Source organism: Gorilla gorilla, chromosome 12 (genome assembly GCF_029281585.2).
Source record: "Gorilla gorilla gorilla isolate KB3781 chromosome 12, NHGRI_mGorGor1-v2.1_pri, whole genome shotgun sequence".
Taxonomy (NCBI): domain Eukaryota; kingdom Metazoa; phylum Chordata; class Mammalia; order Primates; family Hominidae; genus Gorilla; species Gorilla gorilla.
In genome coordinates this window covers 53,644,409-53,669,462 of record NC_073236.2, presented here as the reverse complement: position 1 = coordinate 53,669,462, position 25,054 = coordinate 53,644,409, and the positions used below count along the sequence as shown (strand labels likewise).

Sequence of the window (25,054 nt, the reverse complement as noted above, 5' to 3'; positions counted from 1 at the left end):
TCATGGAATAATTATTATCTCTAGAAATACATAAGAAATCAGTAATACCGGTTGTCCCTGAGGAGGAAAACTGTGAGAGGGAAACTTCAAATGCCATTTTGTACCTTTCAAATTTTGTATTGTGAATATATACTCTATTTTATAAATTAATAAAGATTTAAATGGAGGTCACTCAAAAAAGAAACAACATAGATTGCTTCACAAGGGACCTTCATTTTCTACATGGCCCTTTCTTTAGCACAGGCTTCTCAACCTTGGTGCTACTGGCCTTCTGGTCCGGACAGTTCTCTGCTGTAAGGGGCTATTCTGTGTACTGCAGGATGTTTAGCAGCACGTCTGGCCTCCACCCACCACATGCCAGTAGCTCCCTACAGTTGCGGCAAACAAAAATGTCTCCCGGTGTTGCCAAATGTCATGTGAGGGACAAAATGCCCTCAGTTGAGAACCACTGTTTAACATTTTCATGTTTTACGATAGGCAGCCGGGCGTGGTGTCTCACGCCTGTAATCCCAGCACTTTGGGAGGCCGAGGTAGATGGATAATTTGAGGTCAGGAGTTTGAGACCAGCCTGACCAACATGGTGAAACCCAGTCTCTACTAAAAATACAAAAAAATTAGCTGGGTGTGGTGGCACACGCCTGTAGTCCCAGCTACTCGGGAGGCTGTGGCAGGAGAATCACTTGAACCCATGAGGCGGAGGTTGCAGTGAGCCAAGATTGCACCACTGCACTCCAGCCTGGGTGACACAGCAAAACTCCATCTCAAAAAAAAAAAAAATAGTTTTGCGATAGGCACTTTCAAAAGCAGAAAAAAAGCAAAAGTTAAAAACGTGAGAGCTGGCTTGGAAAAATTAGTAGGATTTAGTCTACTGGGAAGACCAAAGACAGAATGCAAATTCTTAGGGTTGATGCTCGTATCTAACTCTCCACAAATAAAATTTGTCCTGCCCTGTCAACCTAATTTCATTTTATTTGAGCCACTGGAGACTCCCTACTACCTACCAATGTCAAATTTATGCCAAGGAGCTTACATATATCTAATGCAAAGAGACAACAAACAAGCCAATGAATAAGAATTTCAATAAGATAAAATAAGGTAATATGGTACAGTGGTTTGTGGAAGAATATAATCAGGGAAAGTCTCTCAAGTGCTCACATCTGTTTCAATTGTAACCTCAATGAGGCACAGACAACCCCTTGAGAAATTCTGATGAGGGAAGCAGTGCCAACGTGGCTCAAGTTTATCCTTCTCAAGGATAAATCGTCCACAATGCCCTCTTTGCTCGATGGTAGCTATCCAGTGTCTAAACAAAAGTCACTGGTCCCAGACTGAACTTTGTATTTCTCCACATTATTCCCTCTCATAAATCATACTGTCACTTTTTTATTTGACAACAGTCTAACTGATATCTGCCTCCTGAGTCAACTGCATTCAAAGAGCTCAATGTCTGAGTTATCTTTTGACAGCCTTAACTCCACTTCTTGACATTCAGTCTCCCTGGGTGGCCATCATGCAGAATGATTATAAATCCCTGCACTGGTGTTTATTACCTTCATTCCTTAGACCAGCTGTGGTTCTGTGATGCAACCCTGACACCTTCAGCCCAGAGAGGCCTACAACATGAGAAGTGTGCTTTCTAACAAATGCTAGCATTTAAACAGTGTTTTAAGCCAGGTGTGGTGGCTCACACCTGTAATCCCAGCATTTTGGGAGGCCAAGGTGGGCGAATCACTTGAGGTCAGGAGTTCAAAACCAGCCTGGCCAAAATGGCGAAACCCTGTCTCTACTAAAAGTACAAAAAAATTGGTTGGGCGCAGTGGCTCACACCTGTAATCCCAGCTACTCAGGAGGCTGAGGCAGGAGAATTGCTTGAACGTGGGAGGCGGAGGTTGCAGTGAGCCAAGATCGCGCCATTGCACTCCGGCCTGGGCAACAAGAGTAAAACTTGTCTCAAAAAAAAAAAAGAAAAGAAAAAAAAAGGTACAAAAAATTAGCCTGGTGTGGTGTCACATGCTTGTAATCCCAGCTATTTGGGAAGCTGAGGTAGGAGGATCGCTTGAACCGGGAGGTGGAGGACTACACTCCAGCCTGGGCAACAACAAAAAAAATAAAAATAAAAATAAACGGTATTTTAATTTTGCTGAGACAGGTGATCTCTGTGATTCTTAGTACTGTCACAGAACTTCAGGGAAATGTGACTATAGCTACACCATGTAACGACTTCAGCATCAAAGTTCTCTGTAGTCTCAGCTTGAGGAAGTGGATAGCCAGACAGCTGGTTCCTTTCTCAATGCAGGGTCCCTAGGTAAATTCTCAACAAAGTGTTGTTTTGTCACAGAGCAGACATAAAGTGTGCTTTAAATAATTCACTACAAATACTTCTAAAGTAATAAGGTTTTTTAATACTTATACATATACAATAATATTTCAGTAGCATCAAGGTTATAATGTCACTTTTGTTCACTCAAATTCCAAACTTTTTTTTTTTGAGTAGCAAATACAGAACAGAACCAATCACGGATTATGGAATTAAACACTAGCTGGAACTCATGTTCACCACAGCTAAAACTACAAGAGTATTGTTGCGGCTGTGTCATCTGTAATGACTGTGGTTAAAATAAAACGCTGTAACAAAAAGAGATATGCATGCATGCCAGAGGGATGTGGACTACAATGGAGATGAAGCAAGTTTAGATTCATTGATTAGTGGTTAAAACATAAAAAAAAAAAAAAAAAAACATTACTTCAGTTGTACTCACTCATTCCTTTCCACCCAGGAAGGACTTCTGGAGTAATACTGTCCAGCTCTCGTTTAAAGTCATCCCGAGCTTGGACCACCAGCTCATGATACTGAGATACAACCTTAGCCTCAGACTGAGCTGCTTGGACCTGAGCAAATACACAGGGTATGTGATTAAATTGAACAAAAAGTACCATAAACATTCCAAGAAACAGAAGTAGTATTCCTTCATTTGTTTACATTTTGTTGGAAATGTGTAAGGAAATCTGAAGCTCAGAAATAGAATATAAGCCCTATTTGTTTCCTTCTAATTCCTATTCAAATACCATGGACAGGCCCTTTCCCATCTTACTATGCCCCCTCCCTCCATACATATCATATAAGTGCAGGCAGAAGATCTGCTACAAAATGGACATTTTCATAAGTGACAATAATCATAACCAAAAATGTTATCTATTATAGAAAGTATCAACAATATGGAACAATCCACTTGGTTGGTGTCCAAGGCAAAAAAAAAAAAATTTTTTTTTTTTTGACAGGGTCTCACTCTCTCACCCAGGATAGAGTGCAGTGGCACCATCTCAGCTCACTGCAGCCTCAACCTCCCAGGCCCAAGTCATCCTCTCACCTCAGTCTCCTGAGTAGCTAGGACTACAGGCGCACACCACCACATCCACTTATTTTTGTATTTTTTGTAGAAACAGAGTTTCACCATGTTGCCCAGGCTGGTCTCAAACTCCTGGGCTCAAGTTATCTGCCCACCTCGGCCTGCCAAAGTGCTGGGATTACAGGTGTGAACCACCACACCCAGCCAAGGCAAATTTTTTAAAACAGTAACAACTAATACACTTTGCAGGAGAAAAGAGGGGGAGATGGTAGGAATTTGCTGTTTTCCTAAATCCTTAAAATCATTTAAGAGATTATATTTTAAAATATAAAATATTATAAGACTTAGGAAACATACCTTTTTGACCACATTATCCAGATCAACTATCATGTTGTGAAGTTTACCCTCTGCAGCAGTTATATGAGGCTTGGCCCCAGCAACCTCTTTTTTCTTTGCATTTTCAATCACACTTTTCATCTTCTCTAACTCTTCTCTGGAAACCAACAAAACAAAGATTTAATATAACTTCTTGTCAACTGTATTAAAAAGTTTTGATGTCAGTACAGTATATAATTGTTAAAAGTCTATGAAACAAGCTGGGAGCAGTGGCTGATACCTGTAATCCCAGCACTTTGGAGGCCAAGGCAGGAGGATCACTTGAGCCCAGGAGTTCAAGACCAGCCTGGGCAACATAGGGAAACCATGTCTCTATTTTATTAAAAAAACTAAAAGAAAAGTCAATGAAAGAAATGTAATTGCTTTTTTTTTCTTTTTTTTAAAGACTAGTCAAGTGCAATAGTAAGGGAGGAAAGACTAGAACAAGACAGTTCGATCCGTAACTGACTGTGAACAATCAACTGAGCTAACTCACTACCTTTGGACGAGCATCAATGCTTTTCTGGAGTCAATAAACAGAAAGGCTTTTCTCATCAACAACTGAAAACACCTTGGTTAGAAGCTAGATTTACTAGAGTGAACCAGAGAGGTAGCATGGTATATGGAGTGACCCGGACCTCAGAGTAAGACAGCCCCAGATTCAGCTCCCATATCAGCCTCTCATTTCCTACATGCTTTCGTGTAAGGAACAGAAGTAATTCATGAGAAGTACTCAGTGCCTGGCCGAATCATGAGCACACAATAAACAGCAGCTCTTGCAAGGATCAACTTGACTCACCAACCAATGAGAGAGAGCTAAGGCAGGCAAAGGCACAGGAGAAGGCCAAAAACCTCACTGGGCGAATACTTAACTGGGTCTCAGGGAGCCCTCACGATTCAGAATGTTTCATAAGTCAGTCAGACTGTGGTCTACCCACCATAAAACACAGAACTCAAAGTGATATGAACATAATGCCTTAAATCTCCTAAAAGATATGCTAGTTTTATCAGAAGACTTCCTTCTCTACTAATAATAAATATTTTCTTAAAAAAGACAGCAAAATTTTGAGTGACAAATAACTATTCCATACTGCTGATGAGGATGTTTAGTCAAATGTAGGATTCCATCAACAGAGGTTGATCTTATATCTGGGCATGCTTGCTCAATCCTAGTTTTAGCGAACTTCCAGGAATGAAAGTCAACGTGGCATACCTATTACATACTCACTATTTTGGTTAAGGCAAACAGATTGTGACATACTTTCTACATTCTGATAAACTGCCCAAACTGTCCCAGTAAAATCTTAAAACTACAGCAGAATCTCAGTACATCTGTAGAGATACATCATCTAAGCAATAATCCAAAGCAAAACTGACTTTTATGTAAGATCCTTTATATGTCTGAGTGTGGTGGCTCATGCCAGTCCCAGCTACTCAGGGGGCTGAGGCGGGAGGATGGCTTGAGCCCGGGAGGTTGAGGCTATAGTGAGCCCTGATCATGCCCCTGCACTATGGCATGGGCAACAGAGCAAGACCATGAATTAAAAAAAAAAAAAAAAATCCTTTATATAAGTTTCTGCCAAATTTATTCTGGCCTAATTTTATATATATACATTTTGAGATGGAGTCTCGCTCTGTCGCCCAGGCTCAGGCTGGAGTGCAGTGGCACAATCTCAGTTCACTGCAACCTCCACCTCTGGGGTTCAAGTGATTCTCCTACCTCAGCCTCCCGAGTCGCTGGGACTACAGGCGCATGCCACCACGCCTGGCTAACATTTTCATTTTTAGTAGAGACAGGGTCTCACCATGTTGGCCAGGATGGCTCAAACTCTTGGTCTCAAGTGATCTGCCTCCTAGGCCTCCCAAAGTACTGGGATTACAGGTGTGAGCCACTGTACTCAGCCTGGACTATTTATATTTTATTCCTTCTCTCTTTTTACACCTTTGTACAAATTCCTTTTTTTTTTTTTTTTTGAGACGGCGTCTCACTCTGTCGCCCAGGCTGGAGTGCAATGGCATCATCTCGGCTCACTGCAACCTCCGCCTCCTGGGTTGAGGTGATTCTCCCGCCTCAGCCTCTCGAGTAGCTGGGACTACAGGCGCCCGCCACCACGCCCAGCTAATTTTTTTGCATTTTTAATAGAGATGGGGTTTCACCATGTTGGCCAGGATGGTCTCGATCTCTTGACCTCGTGATCCCCCCGCCTCGGCCTCCCAAAGTGCTGGGATTACAGGTGTGAGCCACCGTGCCCGGCCTGTACAAATTCCTAATGCCAATTCAGAACAAGCACGGGTGGAAAAGTGAGAGAAGGGTTTCTCTACCTCCTCTTTATTCTATACAGACAATACAAAGAAAACCCGGCCCAAAGAAAGCCACCAGGAGGCCCTAATTACTTGTTAAAGTCCATGAGTAATTACTTGGCTTTGAGAAGGGCATCGGCAGCTTCGTCTACTGCCTTTCTGCGTTCCTTCAATGCACCCTCCACTGTGCGCCACTGAGCAGATTTCTTCTCGCCTGCAATCTAAACAAAAAATTTTAATTATATAATAAATAACTGCTATTATTGTCATATGATAGGCCAACAAGATTGAACACAGAAACATGTGACATTAAATTCAAAGGTAAAAATTTATATGCAATGTTTCTCCAGAGTAAGAACTCTTAATTTAAGGCTTATGTTCTTAATTTAAGGCTTATGATCTGCCCACATCGGCCCCTCAAAGTGCTGGGATTACAGGCATGAGCCACTGCCCAGCCATATAAGCATTTTCTAAGGAGAGTTTTTTTGTTTTTTTTTTTAAGATTCTCAAAAGGATGTACAAACCAAAATCAGAGTTTAAGGATAAATAGGAGGTTTACATATTTGTAGGGTCCTTATTCCTCCTAAATGTTACTCTAAAGAATTACTCTTCTTAATTTGTTACATATAAGTCAACTATTGTCAAAAACCTCCCTTGAGGTGACTCTTACGGTATGTGAAATGTGTATTAAAAAAAAAAAAGTTTTGGCCGGGCGCAGTGGCTCACGCCTATAATCCCAGCACTTTGGGAGGCTGAGACCGGCGGATCACGAGGTCAAGAGATCAAGACCATCCTGGCCAACATGGTGAAACCCCGTCTCTACTAAAAATACAAAATTAGCTGGGCGTGGTGGTGGGTGCCTGTAATCCCAGCTACTCGGGAGGCTGAGGCAGGAGAATTGCTTGAATACAGGAGGCGGAGGTTGCAGTGAGCCAAAATCGTGCCACTGCACTCCAGCCTGGCGACAGAGAAAGACTACTTCTCAAAAAAAAGTTTTCCTTGAAAATCTTAGGCAGATCCAACATGTTTTTCTCCAGCTATGGAACTGACTGCCACTTTTTTGAGCAGAGCTGGCTCATATTTAGGGGATATATAATATTAGGAAGAAAACCCTCTAACACTCTAATACCACTAAGTGCAGCAAGAGTCCCACACTATGACGGGGTGCAAGGTACCCAGAACACTCAGGGCCTAGACAGGGTGCAGTGGCTCATGCCTGTAATCCCAGCACTGTAGCAGGATCGCTTAAGCCCAGTTGTTTGAGACCAGCCTGAACAATATAGTGAGACCCCATTTCAACGAAATAAAAAAAATAGCCAGGCGTAGTGGCTCATGCCTGTGGCCCCAGCTACTTGAGGGGCTGATGTGGGAGGATCATTTGAGCCTGGGATGAGGCCACAGTGAGCTGTAATCACACCACTGCTCTCCAGCCTGGGTGACAGAGCAAGACCCTGTCTCAAAAACAAAAAATTATGTGAAATAATAAACAAGATCTAGTGGTAGAACTAATAAACACCCTATTTAGAAGTAGTGATGAGCACAGATAATATTCAAGAGATCTGCAAATACTATAATGTGATCTGAAAACATCTGTGCTTTCTATTGGTGACATGGTCACAGTACTGCTAACATTACTGTGGTTTGTTGCCAATATTCATAGTTGAAGAAAATGGTTTTAAATTTCAATTTGAGGCTAGGGAAAATAAAGATGTTTCCCTCCTTCAAGTTCAATGAACCCCTGAATTCTATCTATAGACTCAACTCCAGGTTAAGAGTCCATACATTTAGAAGAAATATTTGTACTTTTCTTCATGTATCGCTTTTTAAATGTTCTATGTAGCCGGGTGCAGTGGCTCACAACTGTAATCCCAGCAATTTGGGAGGCTGAGGTGAGCAGATCACCTGAGGTCAGGAGTTCAAGACCAGCATGGCCAATATGGTGAAACCCTGTCTCTACTAAGATGGGTGTGGTGATGGGCGCCTGTAATCCCAGCTACTCCGGAGGCTGAGGTAGGAGAATCGCTGGAACCTGGGAGGCAGAGGTTGCAGTGAGCCGAGATCACACTATTGCACTCCAGCCTGGGCAACAAAGCAGGACTTCGTCTCCAAAAAAAAAAAAAAAAAAAAAGAATGTTCTATGTAAAATTTTGCAAAGTATATCTTATGATGTGAAAAATAAAGTTGATGTTTCAGTGAATTCCCACTTTAGTCTTTTTTTTTTTTTTTTTTTGAGATGGAGTTTCATTCTTGTTGCCCAGGCTGGAGTGCAATGGCTCGATCTTGGCTCACCACAACCTCCACCTCCCAGGTTCAAGCGATTCTCCTGCGTCAGTCTCCCGAGTAGCTGGGATTACAGGCATGGGCCACCATGCCCAGCTAATTTTATATTTTTAGTAGAAACGGGGTTTCTCCATGTTGGTCAGGCTGGTCTCGAACTCCTGACCTCAAATGATCCACCAGCCTCAGCCTCCCACAGTGCTGGGATTACAGGCATGAGCCACCACGCCTGGCCCGCTTTAGTCATCTTGAAAATAAAATACATCAAGAATGTATACTGATTTGGGGCCAGGCATGGTGGCTTACGCCTATAATCCCAGCACTTTTGGGAGGCGGAGGCAGGTAGATCACTTGAGGTCATGAGTTCGAGACCAGCCTGGCCAACATAGTGAAACCCTCTCTGTATGAAAAATACAAAAATTAGCCAGGTGTGGTGGTGGGCACCTATAATTTCAGCTACTTGAGAGGCTAAGGCAGGAGAATTGCTTGAACCTGGGAGGCGGAGGTTGCAGTGAGCAGAGATCACGCCACTGTACTACAGCCTGGTGACAGAGCAAGACTCTGTCTCAAAAAAAAAAAAAAAGAATGGATGCTGAGTTGGGCCACATGAACTGACCCAAATAGAATTACAAAGCATGTAAATGTCAATGACATATCTGGGGGCCAAAATTTATCACCCTTGTTGAAGGTACTCCTGCTTACAGAGGTCCAAGGAAAACCTACCCTGTAACAGACACAGATTCCCCTACAATCAAACTAAATCCTAGTATTACCAAATCCAACTCTTCACAAACACTGCTTTGTGAAAGTTATTCAGTATATATTAGAAATTACATGTGCACCTATAGCTTCTTGTACTAGAAAAAACAAAAGCTGGAATTCATTCTTAACATTCCAAAATGTGTTCATACATTTTTCTAATTATTTTGTACATTAGCTAATACTCTCATCTGTTAACTGCTACCATTAGATTGTAAAATCTTGACTGCAATAGATTTTACACTGTCTAATCACCATGTGCTACACATTATGTGCGCTGGGAAGATGAAATACCACCTTGTGTACCCTTATACCCAAGTAGTAACATGGCATTTAAAGCTTCTAATCTGTGTCCTTCTGAGGGATACTGGTCTACTTGGGTTTGAACCCAACACCCTTACATCACGCAACTTCTAGCCTTCCCATATCGGTAACCAGCAAATTAAATTTCCTGGGTGGTTTCCACTTTGCTGACTGAACTCTGATATTTAAGTATTTTTCTTGGACTTTGAATAAAATGGAATTTTCCTTAAAATTTCAAAGGTTGTAGTTTCTTGCTACTAACATCAGAGGTCTAATTAAACTCTTTTGTAATATAAGTACATACGACTGAAACAATGTAAAGTGTGTGTAAAATTTTTTTTAAAACTACACTTATGATGGCAAAGTAACTTTACTGACCATGTATGATCCTGATCCTTAAGATTAATAATTTATGCATTTTACTTTAATTTACTCCTTAAATGACTTGGAATAGAGATACATTTATACATACTGAATAACTTAATGTAATTATAAAATAATTTATTAGGTCCCAGTATTAAATTTTGAAAAATCAATGTTATTACTTCATTCTTTGAAGTGTTTAGCATAAATTAAATAATCATAAACATTTAAAATAGCAGGTGTTTCAGGGAACATGAGAGCTCTGTATTATTTCTTAAAACTGCATGTGAAGTTTGAGAAGTATCTTAAAAAGTTTACCTATGGAAATAGCAATTTTAAAGCAAGCAACAAAAATATTTAAGTACTATTAAAATATGAAAGCAAATCTGAACTAATTCTTGCGCTGCATCAGTGTTGTAAGATATAGTAAAGCACAATGTATAAAATTCATTCTAAAAAACTTAAAGGCTTTTTTCAGTTTGTTTTTTAAACATAATTACTCTAAGGCCAAGCACAGTGGCTCACGCCTGTAATCCCAACATTTTGGGAGGCCGAGGCAGGCAAATCACTTGAGGTCAAGAGTTCCAGTCCAGCCTGGCCAAAATGGCAAACCCTGTCTTTACTAAAAGTACAAAAATTAGCCGGGTATGGTGGTGGGAGCCTGTAATCCCAGCTACTCGGGAGGCTGAGGCAGGAGAATCGCTTGAACCTGGGAGGTGGAGGTTGCAATGAGCCGAGGTCGCACCACTGGACTCCAGCCCGGGCGACAGAGCAAGACTCCGTCTCAAAACAATAACAAAAAAAGATTAATTATTCCAGACTATCTTCCCCTAGTGAGAGAAAGCCGATATCATACGGAAGAAAGCAGTCTGTTAAATATTACACTTCTCTCCACCTTCAATTTTTCTTTTTGTCCTCCAAGTCATGACAGCCGAAACACTTCTAATCATTCATTGGGCTCACCTCAGAATTGTCCATGGCGGCTTTCAATATGTTGGAGTGTGCATTGACAGCCTGGACCGCAGCATTCTGAGCTGCAATAGCCTGCAGAGTGACACTTGCAGTTTGCCTCAGAGCATCTTCTAAGCTCTTGGCTAGAGCTTAAAAAAAAAAAAAAAAAAATGAACAGTTAAAAAACAAATCCCTACCCCCATAAATGACTTTAAACTTTTGCTGTTCTCCTATTTAGTCTTCCATTGCATTTCCCAAAAAATTTAAAAAGGAACAAAATACATGAGACTCAAATTTAGGGAATCAAAGTTTCACTTAAAAGTATGGTAAAGGCCGGGCGCAGTGGCTCACGCCTGTAATCCCAGCACTTTGGGAGGCCGAGGTGGGCGGGTCACAAGGTCAGGAGTTTGAGACCAACCTGACCAATGTGGTGAAACCCCGTCTCTACCAAAAATACAAAAATTAGCCGGGCCTGGTGGCGGGTGCCTGTAGTTCCAGCTACTTGGGAGGCTGAGGCAGCAGAATCGCTTGAACCCGGGAGTTGGAGCTTGCAGTGAGCCGAGATCACGCCACTGCACTCTAGCCTGAGCGACACAGCGAGACTCTCTCAAAAAAAAAAAAAAAAGGTAAAATACTGATAATTTAGTCTGGATGATAAATCTATGAAGCTTTATTACACTTCTTTTTTTTTTTTTTTTTCTGAGACACAGTCTCGCTCTGTCGCCCAGGCTGGAGTGCAGTGGCGCGATCTCGGCTCACTGCAAGCTCCGCCTCCCGGGTTCACGCCATTCTCCTACCTCAGCCTCCCGAGTAGCTGGGACTACAGGTGCCTACCACCACGCCCAGTTAATTTTTTTTGTGTTTTTTAGTAGAGACGGGGTTTCACCATGTTAGCCAGGATAGTCTCCATCTACTGACCCCATGATCCGCCCGCCCTGGACTCCCAAAGTGCTGGGATTACAGGCGTGAGCCACCGTGCCCGGTTTTTTGTTTGTTTTTTTTTTTGGAGACGGAGTCCCACTCTATCGCCCAGGCTGGAGTGCAGTGGCACCGTCTCAGTTCACCGCAACCTCTGCCTCCCGGGTTCAGGCGATTCTCCTGCCTCAGTCTCCTGAGTAGCTGGGACTACAGGCGCTGCCACCACGCTCAGCTAATTTTTTTGTATTTTTAGTAGAGACAGGGTTTCACCGTGTTAGCCAGGATGGTCTCGATCTCCTGACCTCGTGATCCACCCACCTCAGCCTCTCAAAGTGCTGGGATTACAGGCGTGAGCCACCGTGCCCAGCCTACTTTTTCTTTTCTGTATATCTAAACTTTTTCAAAATAAAAAGTGTTTTTTTTTTTTTTCAAAATTATTTAAAGAAGGGTAATGTATTTCAAATGGGAGAAACAAGGTTTAGGACACTATAGCCCCTTTTACATATTGTGGCTATAAACTCAACAAATCCATCAGCTTTCTTCATTTTAAACAACAATCATAACAGAGAAAAAGAGGTAACCATTTCATCCCCTTAGCAAGAAGGAATACTCATAGCAAAACACTTATGTTGACAAGATACAAGAAAACAGACAAGAGAAAGAAAAAGACAAATAAGAAAACAGGTCAAAAAATACAAAACAAAACCCAAAGGCAACTTGAAATGGACAGTGTTCTTCCACAAAAGGACTCAAGAAATAGCAGACACCAATGTTCAAGAGGCTTCCACCTATTAAGATCACATTTCTATATGCTGTTTCGGGAATACCAAAAAGTAAAGCAAACAACAATTTTAGATAATTTACTAAAATGCAAAAATAAATGGTCATTTGAAGAAAGGCGGCTAGTAAGAATACTAATTTAATAATAAATGGGCCGGCGCAGTGGCTCACGCCTGTAATCCCAGCACTTTGGGAGGCCGAGGCAGGCGTATCACCTGAGGTCAGGAGTTCGAGACCAGGCTGGCCAACATTGTGAAACCCCGTCTCTACTAAAAATACAAAAATTATCCAGACATGGTGGTGGGTGCCTATAGTCCCAGCTACTCAGGAGGCTGAGGCAGGAAAATCGCTTGAACCTGGGAGTCGGAGGTTGCAGTGAGCCGATGTTGCACCACTGCACTGCACTCCAGCCTGGGTGACAGAGTGGGTAACAAATTAATTAAATAAATGATATCACATGACAAAAAATAAAAAATGTATTTGACAAGCGAGAAAAAAAGATGATTTTGAGCAAAAGAAGCATAAACTAGCAATGAACAAATGGAATCTGATGAACTACAAATGGTACCTCTGCAAGAAAAAGAGGAAAACTAATAAGGAGAAAATAAAAAGAAATTGACAGAAGTGATAAAAGTGAAACGAGAGCAGGGGATACAACAAGAGAAAGGGGCAAGGGAGAGAAACCGTGGTATTTGGATCCCATGACATGCGTGAGTGAACAGTGGACATCAACTACAGGCAGTTGTGAACCACTTTATGGAGGCCACAGAAAGTGGGCTGCTGGGAGGCACCTGCTGCTTCCAGCCCTCTTCAGAGGTTTAGTCACTGTCCTTTGATCCTTGATAAATATTTCACATGCAAACGCATATGTGTACATTTTTAAAGTCAAGTTTGAGGGGGAATTAAGAGGTGACAGATAAAATTCTGAAAATTTTCACTTTGCCCAAAATGAAAGATGAGAGGAACCAGGCAAGGAAAAGAACAGCTGGAACAGCAGACATCTCCATCTTACATTTATAACTTAATTTCAAGGTGCCCAAGTGATAAAGAGAGAAAAGTGAAAAATGAAGAAAAAATAAGACTAAAAGAAAAAAGAAGTAGGAAAAAAGAAATATTTCACTTAGTTAGAAGTCATTTATTAAATATTCACAAATATTTGTAACACAATCAGAAGAATACAAAAAATCAAAAATGAAAATCCAAATCCAAGTAGCAAAACTAATGCCATAGGCACAGAATGACACCTATGCTATTCTAAGAAACTTGGTTCCTCAGGGTAGGGCAGAACCAGCACATTACAAGGGAAACAGGAGCAAAACAAATGACGAGGAGATCAAAAAACTATAAACAGCTGCCATGAGTACTGAACTCTCTGTCCAGCAAAAAGCTACATCCCACGACCTCCAGAGACATCAACATATTATAGCACAGTACAAAAAATTATGTTACATGTGCTTTTAAGACAGAAAAATAAATTGATAAATATCTATTATCTTTTTTAAGCCATCGAAAAATTTAAGAATCCTGACCTACCGATGACAGCAAAAATAATAATAATGATAAAAAAAAAACTTGGCCAGGTGAGGTAGCTCATGCCTGTAATCCCAGCACTTTGGGAGGCCAAGGTGGGAGGATTTCTTGAGGCCAAGAGTCCAACACTACCCTGACCAACACAGTAAGAGCCCATCTCTTAAAAACAAACAAAAAAACCATAAAACTGAAACTTAAAAAGGAATATGCTTGTTAGCTGGAAACCAGCGATGTGCAGAACATTCCATGCCCCACCAGTGTCAGATAAAAGCACTACTAGAGAGTCCAGAGGCTAGATGATAAGGCAGTGTAAGCCATTCTGACTCCGACAAATAAATTTACAATTATTAATAAACAATTATTTACAAGTATAAATTAACAATTATTAATAAAAGACGCTTAGGGCTGGGTACAAGGGCTCAGGCCTGTAAAGCACTTTGGGAGTTCAAGGTGGGAGGATCACTTGAGCCCAGGAGTACGAGACCAGTCTAGGCAACATAGTGAGATGCCTGTGTCTATAAGAAATTTTTAAAAAATTAGCTGGGTATGGTGGTACACGCCTGTAGTCCCAGCTACAGAGGAGGCTGAGGTGGGAGGATGGCTTTGGCCTGGGAAGTTGAGGCTGCAGTGAGCCATGACAGTGCCACCGCACTCCAGTCTGGGTGACAGAAAAGAGCCTATCTCAAAAAAAAAAGGACTTTTAGGCAAGCTGCTAAAACATAAATAATCAATTTCTGTTTCCCAGAGTATAAAGAATCTTTAGCGTTAACATAATCTTTAGTATTATTTGGAGTTTTCACCAACTATACACTAAGAATAGCCTTTGTCACTTAGGTAAAAGAAGTTTAGATGAAATGAAGGTGATGAATAAAGCAATGCCACTAAAAAACAACCGCAGCAACAAAAGAAACCACAACTAGCTGATAGATGACAAACTTGTGCTGATAGTTTAAGAAGAGAACAACTGGGAGATGACCCAAAATCCTTAAGAAGCTGTCTGGTTTACATACACTCAATTTTAACCTGTTCTTGTTTTTCCTGTTGTGCAAGGCGAGCTGCAACTTCTTCAGGTGGTCGCTCCCTTATAGAAGATGAGGATGCTTCTTCTTGCAGGAAAAGTAAATAAGAGGAAATCAAATTTCAGCACAGAATTTTAATAGCTAACAGGGATATAAAAAAAGCATCGTTTGTACTGGCCAGTTATATCAATGCAGGGCATTTTTGTGTTATGAATTCTAAAACCATATCATTACTCTTAATGATTCCAAAATGAAGAAAAAGGAATCAGGCTTTAATCTTCTTGTTTAAAAAGATGCATTCAGACATTTAAATTTTTAAAATTTCCTAAGAAACTCTGAAGACCTGAACCTAGTGTAAATGTATACATAGTGTCTACGTGTTGCCTAGGCATTAAATAGTTCTGATGAGCATATCATGTATAAAAGAACAAATAGAAATCATTAAATTACCTGAAAGCGCAGGTGTGGGTTTTCCTTCACCAATTTCAGGGTGATCAGTTTTTAAAGATTCCTCAGGCTGAACTGCAGGGGCTGGGACCGACGGGGTATCACCTGCTGCAGAAATAATTTGAGCCGCTTCTGTAGGTGCTATAAATATATGTTACTCATGGTATTTATACTTTCCTGGGTTAACAGAGAAACACACAGAAATTTACTACCACCATCACCACCCACTTCACATCTGACTCCTTAAAGACACAAATATTTGTACTGCCACATGTTTGAATAACACACAAACAGGGGCACTGTCCACTGCATATATAAACTCACACAAAATGGACAATGGTTGGGAAAGAACAAAAGAAAGAAGTCTTGTCTGCATCCACCTGCATTTTAACCATCATTATTCCAGGCAAGGCTTCTAATAATAATAGTAACACACAAGAAGGGGACATTTACACATGGAAAAAGAGTAACAAAGGAAAAAGCCTGTTAATGATGAAGACAGACAAAAGAAAGCAACTAAACAAAGAATATTTTTTAATTGCTTTGAAGAGTGGTAGAAGACTTGTGAGCAGGAAAAAGATTACAGTTTTAAACAAAAAGATGAAAGGTCACAGTGATCAAGAACAGAACTGAGTTAAAATACATATATATATATATATATATTTTTTTTTTTTTTTTTGCACACTTTGGGAGGCCAAGACCAACCTGGCCAACACAGCAAGATCCCATCTCTATCAATCACTCAATCAATTTTTTGTGTGTGTAGTTTTTTTTTTTTTTTTTTTTGAGACAAGGTCTCACTCTGTTGCCCAGGCTGGAGAACAGTGGCACTATCATGGCTCACTGCAACCTCGACCTCCCAGGAACAAGCAATACTCCCACCTCAGCCTCTGGCACATAGCTGGGACTATACGTGTATACCATCACACCTGGCTAATTTTTAAATTTTTTTGTAGAGACAGGGTCTCCCCTCTCTTGCCCAGGCTGGTCTCAAACTGCTAGGCTCAAGTGATCCTCCCTCCTTGGCCTCCCAAAGTGCTGGGATTACAGGTGTGAGCCACTGTGCCCGGCCTTGGTTTTAAAGTAACAGTCAATTATCAATCCCCTGGCTCAGCATTCTCTTCCCATCCCACCCAGCATATGAAACAATTTCTTTTTTTGTTTGAGACAGAGTCTTGCCCTGTCACCCAGGCTGGAGTGGAGGAGTGCAATCATAGCTCACTGCAGCCTCAACCTCCTGGGCTCAAGTGGTCCTCCCTCCCGAGTGCTGGGACTGCAGGCATGCACCACCATCCCCAGCTAATTTTTAATTTTTTATAGAAACAGGATCTTGCTAAGTTGCCCAGGCTACTTTCAAACTCCTGGGCTTAGGTGATCCTCCCGCCTTGGTTTCCCAAAGTGCGGGATTACAGGCATTAGCCCATGCACCTGGCCTAAAATAAAATTCTTACAATGGCTTCCAAGGACTGCCACAATAAACTTTTTGCTCCCTCTCTGACCTCATTTGCTCCTGTTCTCCCCTTACTCAATTCACTCTAGCCTCATCTGCCCTTTGCTTGAATATATCAAGCCTCTACACCAGCTAATCCTGCTGCCTGGGATGCTTTTCCCCACCACCCTTTTACATGACTTACCCCCCTTATCTCTTTCTAATCTTTGCTCAGATAAACCCTTCCAGGTAAGGTATTCCTTACACATTCCATTTAAAACTGCAGTATTCCCTCCCACAATGCCTGACATCCTATACGTTTTACTTGTTTATTCCCTCTCCTCACCCAATCAAGAAATATTAGCTGAAAAATTTTTTTAACTGTTTTTGTTCATGGCTGTTTCCCCAGTGCTTACAAGAATGTCTAGCACAGAAAAGACAGTAAATTTCTGCTGAATTAAAGAAAGTCAGGTGATTTAATCAAGGACAGACACAACAAAGGAGAAACATAAGAAGTTCAAATGTATACTGAACAGGTTAGAGTTCAACAGGCAAGTGCTGTAAATTAGGGTGGGGTGACTGGTAGTTTCTGAAGTCAAAAAATATCTGCAGGGACTAGAGCAAGACACTTTCATCACTAAGAAAGAAGAGAGGATAAAGAATTGGTGAAGAGGCCGGGCATGGTGGCTCATGCCTGTAATCCCAGCACTTTGGGAGGCCGAGGCGGGCAGATCACCTGAGAGCGGGAGTTTGAGACCAGCCTGACCAACATGGAGAAACTCCGCCTCTACTAAAAATAGAAAATTAGCTGGGCGTGCTGGCACATGCCTGTAATCCCAGCTACTCAGGAGTCTGAGGCAGGAGAATCGCTTGAACCTGGGAGGTGGAGGCTGCGGTGAGCCAAGATTGTGCCATTGCACTCCAGCCTAGGCAACAAGAGCGAAACTCCATCTCAAAAAAAAAAAAAAAAAAAAAAGAATTGGTGAAGAGATTTACCTATAATTTTAAAAAGATGGTTCAAAATATAAGTACCTGTTGCTGAAGCTGGAGTATCTCCCTTTTGTTTTTGGAGTTGTGAGGCAGGCTGTTTAGATTCTTTCATTACTTCTGATACACTAGAGATTTTTAGTGGACCCGACTGAATCTTGGAAATAAAAAACATTTAACATTTCAGATATACTACTGTTTTTTAAAAAGGTACAGTAATTTGCAGTATTTCAAATGCCAAGTCTTTCAGGCTTTTAACATAAAGTTATCAACACTTTGCAACATGTGTATTTTATTAAACATAGTTGAGAGAAACCACCATTACTAGAAAAGTGCAGTTCAAAAATTTCATTCCAAATGACCAGCCCATATTTTAATAGTAACAAAGGTTTCTATTAGGGTGACCAATAAAGTCCATGACATATGATCTTCTCATTAAACACCATTCCTTGTACTTACACAGTATTAAGAAGAGTATTATCATTTCCTTTCTAAATCAAATTATGATGTCTTCTGTATACATTCAGTTAGAAGCAAATGATTATTAAAGGCTCTGAGTAAAAATACAAATGAATTTTGTTTCTTTGATCTCCAGGATTCATGCAATTGCACAGTAAGATATATGATCAATTTGTAAGCAAGGCTTGCCCTCTTCTTTCCCAATTATTGCCTGCTCTAAGTTTAAGACACTATTCATTTAAGAGGGCTGCCAGATATGTGCCAGAGAAAATTACTTTTTTATTTCCACTTATGTTATTCCACTTTTTGCCCTAACTTGGCAGTAGGACTCAGATATCCCTAATATGACTACTTAAACACAACAGGGTGGTTCTGAACTTAGTCACTACCAGAAACCAGAATTATTTCCATTTTCATTAAAATATTATTTTTGAATGATGAAGACTGTTTACTGTAACAAGCAAAATAATGCCAAGATATATCAGTGGCTTTAACTTGCCTCTTCACTGCTCCTTTCCCTTTCCACTCTCTTAGGTAGCCACTGCTAATAGCCTGGAATCTATCCTTCTACTCCTGAGCAAAAGCTCAAGTATATACACATAAACAATGTTTCACTTCCTTAAACAAACCAAAATAGGGTTATATTATACAAATTACCTTGTAACTTGCTCTTTTTTTCATTTAACACTATATCATGGACATTCTCTTTCAGGTCAAGAAATTCTGTTTAGTTGCATAATATCCTCATATAACGATTTCCCATAATTTGGTCATCTTCTCCTCTATAGTCATTCAAATTGTTTCCTGTTTTGTTTTGCTTTGCTGCTACAAACAAAGCAATGAACATCCATCCCTGTCCGTTTAAATGAAAAGCACCGTAGTGTGACATCTATGGGATAGTTTTCAGAAGAGGAATTGCTGGGTCAAAGGGGTTGTATATTTTTAACAGATGTTAACAGATCACTTTCACTTAAGGTTCTAGTGATTCACATTCTCTTAATTAAAGTGTGTGTGTGATCTATTTCCAAATTCAGTTGTTCTATTCCTCTAATTTCTTTTCCTGTGTCCCAACCTTATTTTATTAAAGTAGCAGTATAAAAAAGTCTATCTAGAAAAGCACCCCTCCTCATCCCTTTTTCAAAATGTTCTTGAGTAGTCTTGTACATCATTAATTCCTCCATATAAATGTTAAAACTGTATTATCTGGTTCCTCACCATCTAGAAAAATTCATTCAAATTCTTACTAGATTTGTGTGTATAGACACACCATAAAAACATCATTTCTCTCTAATATATACATATACATTTCTCTCAAATATATATATGTATGTCATATATATTTGGTACTATCTTAATTTGGTACTATCTTAATGTAATTTGGTACTATCTTAATATATATTTGGTACTATCTTGGTACTATCTTTAATGACATACATACATATTTGAGAGAAATGACATTTTTATGATATGAAGTTCTATCCAGGAATGTAACAGTTGTAACCATTTAGGCAGGTGTTATTCCATGTCCATCAAAAAGATTTTATGCATGGACAGTAAATATAGAGATAATGTTATAACAAATCATGTTGCCATTAAAAAGGTTACTATGAAATAAAATGCACAGCAACAAGTTGACACGATGTTTAACAGTAGAGAGTGCTTGAATAAATGGTAAAAAAAAAAAAAAAAATAGAAACACTAACTGGTATTGTAATTCAGAGGTGAGAAAATTAACTTAGATCTATACAGTGAAGGATGCAGCCCTTGAAGAGAACATTAATAAGCGAAGGAAAGGAAGTCATTCTGGGTAGGAGACCACCCTGAAAAAAGCTATACAAATGGAAGGGATCTTAGATGAGTTCTCTCTTTAAGCATGGCCCTTGGAACAGTGCCTGCAGCATAATAATCACTTGATTTACATTGGTTGAATGAATGAATAAATGGAAAGCAAAGACATATTTGTAATGAAGGGCAACTGGTGTACAGCTAAGGGCTTATGTGCAGGACCCAGAGATAAGGCTGCAAAGGTAAACAAGTGCCAGATTGCCAAGGGTATTGAATGTCAACTTAAAAGCTAGCAAAGACCACAAACTACAGAAATAAAGGAGCCCAATGGCCAGTTCCTAGGCTGACATTTAAGCACTCCTGGCTTCATACTTATTCAGAAGGTAAGAAAGATTTCTCTAGTTTTTACATCCTGTGGTCTTCCATCTTTTAAACAATACGAAATATCTGGAAGTACATTAATAGGTGTTATCATGAAAATATCACAGCACTTCTTTTAGAAGATTCTCTGGTATTAATATAAGGATGACCCAGATTCTGTTAGGAGGAGAGATCTAGGTGGGTAGAGACTGGGAGGAAGATGGGAAAGACTGTGTGCGCATGGAGAGCAACAGGCCTAGTTCAGAACACAATTTGGATATGAAGTGATAAAGGTCAGAATAGGGGTACGGATAGTGGTAATGCAAGAAGAAGATTAAACAAGATAGGATAGCTAACAAAATATGGGCAACCTGTGAAGAATCTACGAATTCTGGCCTAGCTACACCTGACAACTTGGTACTATCTTTAATACAAAAAAGCAAATAAGGAGTAGTGTTAAGTGTGGAGGTGGTTTAGTACAAACATGCTGAGTTATTAAGTAGAAATGTTCTCCAAGGTAGCTAAAGTGGAGTGAGGAGAGGCCAAGGCTATTTGGAGAGATAAAGGATTCATCTACAAAGAATGAAATCTGAAGTCACATCAACTGAGAAAAGAACACTGCTCTGAATTTTTCAACCTTACTCCATGCTCCTAGAACAGCTTCCAGCTATTTCTCCTGGGTCATGCAGCTTAAAATAGATTCAAGATTTTAGAATAAATCCACAGGGTTCTGCTCCTTGACTTATGAAGCTGCAAAATTAGCTCCCTCAGCCAATATGGACATTTTAAAGTCCATAGGGAAGAATAAATGATGTAGAAGACTAGTCAAAAACATTGTGAAAAAGTATGGTCGGGGTGGGTTACAGGGAGGAAGTTAGACGACATTTATTTTTCCAAACGTTAACTTGCTATAGGATGGGTCTCTAGATCATGTTAGATACTGGACAGTAAGTCCACCCAGTTTCTAAGAATAAACTGATCAGCCATGTCCAGCCTCCTAGCGTAAAGAAATGCCCAATACCAAAGAGCCAAAAATCCATGCTCTTTTACAGAATTTTTTTTTACAAGAAGCTGTGTGTGAATGAAGAAACATTTAAGATTAGAGTTTAAAAATTTTTTTAGGCTGGGCGCAGTGGCTCACGCCTGTAATCCCAGCACTTTGGGAGGCTGAGGTGGGCGGATCACCTGAGGTCAGGAGTTTAAGACCAGCCTGGCCAACATGGTGAAACCCCATCTCTACTAAAAAATACAAAAATTAGCTAGGCATGGTGGCGCACGCCTGTAGTCCCAGCTACTTGGGAGGCTGAAGCAGAATTGCCAGAACCCAGGAGGCGGAAGTTGCAGTGATCCGAGATCGCGCCACTGCACTCCAGCCTGGGCGACAGAGCGAGACTCTGTCTCAAAAGAAAAAAAAAAGAAAAAAATTTTAAGGCTGGTGAGAAAAAAAGGAATACACACAAAGTTACAGGAATAGTACAAGATATCCTGTCAACTAATCAGCATCTAGATGAAAATTCTGTGACTTTGTGTTATGGTCTAAAAGGAACCATTACTAACCATAATATGTGGTTTTATGTCATGACCATTCTGCACTTGTTTTTATAGTGTTCTAAGTAAGAGCTTGATAGCTGCAACAGTATGGGATAATATATAGATGTCCCCCTCAGTCCATAGGGAAACCATGGTTACCTCTGCCCAAGTATCTCCTCCATTTACCCTTGTGTGCAGCACAGTTATTTTCTATGTGATATGTACTGAGAGCACTTATGGGACTCCAAAAGAATAATTATCCATCTGTACCAGCTACTATTAGTTCAATTTAAAGGAAACTGGTGGCCAGGAGCGGTGGCTCAAGCCTGTAATCCCAGCACTTTGGGAGGCAGAGGCAGGCGGATCACGAGGTCAGGAGATCGAGATCATCCTGGCTAACACAGTGAAACCCCGTCTCTACTAAAAAAAATACAAAAAATTAGCCAGGCGTGGTGGCGAGCGCCTGTAGGCCCAGCTACTCAGGAGGCTGAGGCAGGAGAATGGCGTGAACCCGGGAGGCGGAACTTGCAGTGAGCTGAGATCAGGCCACTGCACTCCAGTCTGCGTGACACAGCAAGACTCCATCTCAAAAAAAAAAAAAAAACTGGCCAGACATGGTAGCTCACACCTGCAATCCCAGCACTTTGGGGGGCCAAGGCAGGCGGATCACAGGTCAGGAGTTCAAGACCAGCCTGGCCAACATGGTAAAACCCCGTCTCTACTAAAAATACAAAAAATTAGCCGGGTGTGGTGGCGCCCGCCTATAATCCCAGCTACTTGGAAGGCTGAGGCAGGAGAATCGCTTGAACCCAGGAGGCAGAAGTTGCAGTGAGCCGAGATCACATCACTGTGCTCCAGCCTGGGCAACAGAGCAAGACTCCACCTTGGAAAAAAAAAAGAAAACTAACATACATACACCTGGCAAGTTGCACTGCATACATACAAAACACAAATGGCTCTCCATATCTGTAGGTTCTACATCCATAGATTCAACCAACCACAGATTGAAAAAGTATATTTTTTTAAAAATTGCACCTGAGGCCAGGCATGGTGGCTCATGCCTATAATCCCAGCACTTTGGGAGGCTGAGGCGGGCAGATCACCTGAGGTCAGGAGTTCGAGACCAGTCTGGCCAACATGGTGAACCCCATCTCTACTAAAAATACAAACAATTAGCCGGGCATGTAGCCAGGCATGGTGGCAGTTGCCTGTAAGCCCAGCTACTCGGGAGGCTGAGGCAGGAGAATCGCTTGAACCCGGAGGCGGAGGTTGCAGTGAGCCGAGATCATACCACTATACTCCAGCCTGGTTAACAAGGGTGAAACTCTGTCTCAAAAAAAAATCAAAAACAAACAAAAAAAAACTGCATCCGTACTAAACATGGACAGACTTTTCTTTCTTGTCATCATTCCCTAAATAACACAGTATAACGAAAATTTAGACAGCATTTACAATGTATTAGATATTACATCTAATCTAGAGATGATTTAAAGTATATGGGAGGGTATACACAGGTTATATGCAAACACTGTAACATTTTATATCTGAGACTTGAGCATCCATGGGATTTTTGTATCCACGGGAGGTCCTGAACCTCTCCTTCAAGAATACCAAAAGACAACTGTATTTTCAACATGAAAACAACTTGCTTTTAAAGTATTTCATTGGATAAATTGAAATATTGTTTACAACTCTTACCGATTTCTTTGGCAATGGAACATTATAAGCTGCAGGACCAAGAACCATCTCAAAGAGTTTGTCTGAGTAAGGTATGGTCTTCTCTACACTTTCCCGGAAATGGGAATCCCATTTGGCATATAGGATAGTGCCACCAATACCTCCACCAACAAACAAAAGGCCAGCTCCAGCAATTTTGCCAGTAGTCAACCTAAGTGAAAGAAACAGGAAATACATTTATATTTCTTGGCTCTCCTACACCTATTTTCCTATACCAATGTAACCATCTCGAAGACCTCTAGCCTCTACTTATCTACCACTAATTCAGATCATAGCAGCCAAGTTTACCACCATATCTGCACATCACCTTTTCCTGATTTGTTTATAACATGTTGCCACCAAAAATAGTATTTATTCATTTTAGGAGGCCTAGGTGGAAGGGTTGCTTGAGCCCAGGAGTTCAAAACCACCCTAGGCACCATAGTGAGGCCCCATCTCTACCCACCACCCCCTGCCAAAAAAAATTAGCCAGGTGTAGTAGCACGTGCTCCAGCTACTCAGGAGGCCGAGGTAGGAGGAATGCTTAAGACTGGGAGATCAAGGCTGCTGTGAGCCGTGATCATGCCATTGCACTCCAGCCTGGAGCAACAGAACAAGACCTTGTCTCAAAAAAAAAAAAAAGAAAAAAGAAATAAAAAAAAGTATGAATAACTAAAAATTTTTTTAAAATACAATATCTAGGAATCCACCCTTTAACTCAACATGTTCACAATCATGAGATTCTCTCTGAACCCACACAAGAACTATCACTTTCAAGGCTCCTCTTCCTCAATCAAACATTTCTATAAACACAATAAACTCTTTTTTTTTTATTTTTTCTTGAGACAAAGTCTTGCTCTTGTCCCTCAGGCTGGAGTGCGATGGCACGATCTTGGCTCACTGCAACCTCCACCTCCCGGGTTCAAGTGATTCTCCTGCCTCAGCCTCCCGAGTAGCTGGGATACAGGCATGCGCCACTATGCCCGGCTAATTTTTTTATTTTTAGTAGAGATGGGGTTTCACCATGTTGGCCAGGCTGGTCTCAAACTCCTGACCTCAGGTGATCCGCCCTCCTCGGCCTCCCAAAGTGCTCGGATTACAAGCGTGAGCCACCACGCCCGGCCTAAACACAATAAACTCTTTACAAAAGATAATAAAATACCAGCCAGGCATGGTGGCTCACACCTGTAATGCCAGCACTTCGAGAAGCCGAGGCGGACGGATCACCTGAGGTCAGGAGTTCAAAACCAGCCTGGCCAACATGGTGAAACCCCGTCTCTACTAAAAATACAAAAATTAATTGGGCATGGTGACATGCGCCTGTAGTCCCAGCTACAGGGGAGGCTGAGGCAGAAAAATTGCTTGAACCTGGGAGGTGGAGGTTGCAGTGAGCCAAGATACAGCCACTGCACTCCAGC

The 25,054-nt window shown here is 41.0% G+C and overlaps 1 protein-coding gene across 3 annotated transcripts in view; it reads right to left on the bottom strand.

Moving 5' to 3' along the window:
• Positions 1 to 25,054, bottom strand: part of IMMT (inner membrane mitochondrial protein) — a 52,408-nt gene that overhangs the window by 11,909 nt on the left and 15,445 nt on the right. Inside the window, exons 3-10 of one of the 3 annotated variants that reach the window (XM_019020829.4) lie at positions 23,619 to 23,808; positions 17,832 to 17,943; positions 15,374 to 15,478; positions 14,915 to 15,010; positions 10,689 to 10,825; positions 6,141 to 6,244; positions 3,705 to 3,840; positions 2,760 to 2,889 (exon numbers count right to left, since the gene is read on the bottom strand). In XM_019020829.4, the coding sequence (XP_018876374.1) occupies positions 2,760 to 2,889; positions 3,705 to 3,840; positions 6,141 to 6,244; positions 10,689 to 10,825; positions 14,915 to 15,010; positions 15,374 to 15,478; positions 17,832 to 17,943; positions 23,619 to 23,808 (1,010 nt within the window). The other 2 variants (XM_055378165.2, XM_055378170.2) reach the window with 2 other exon arrangements.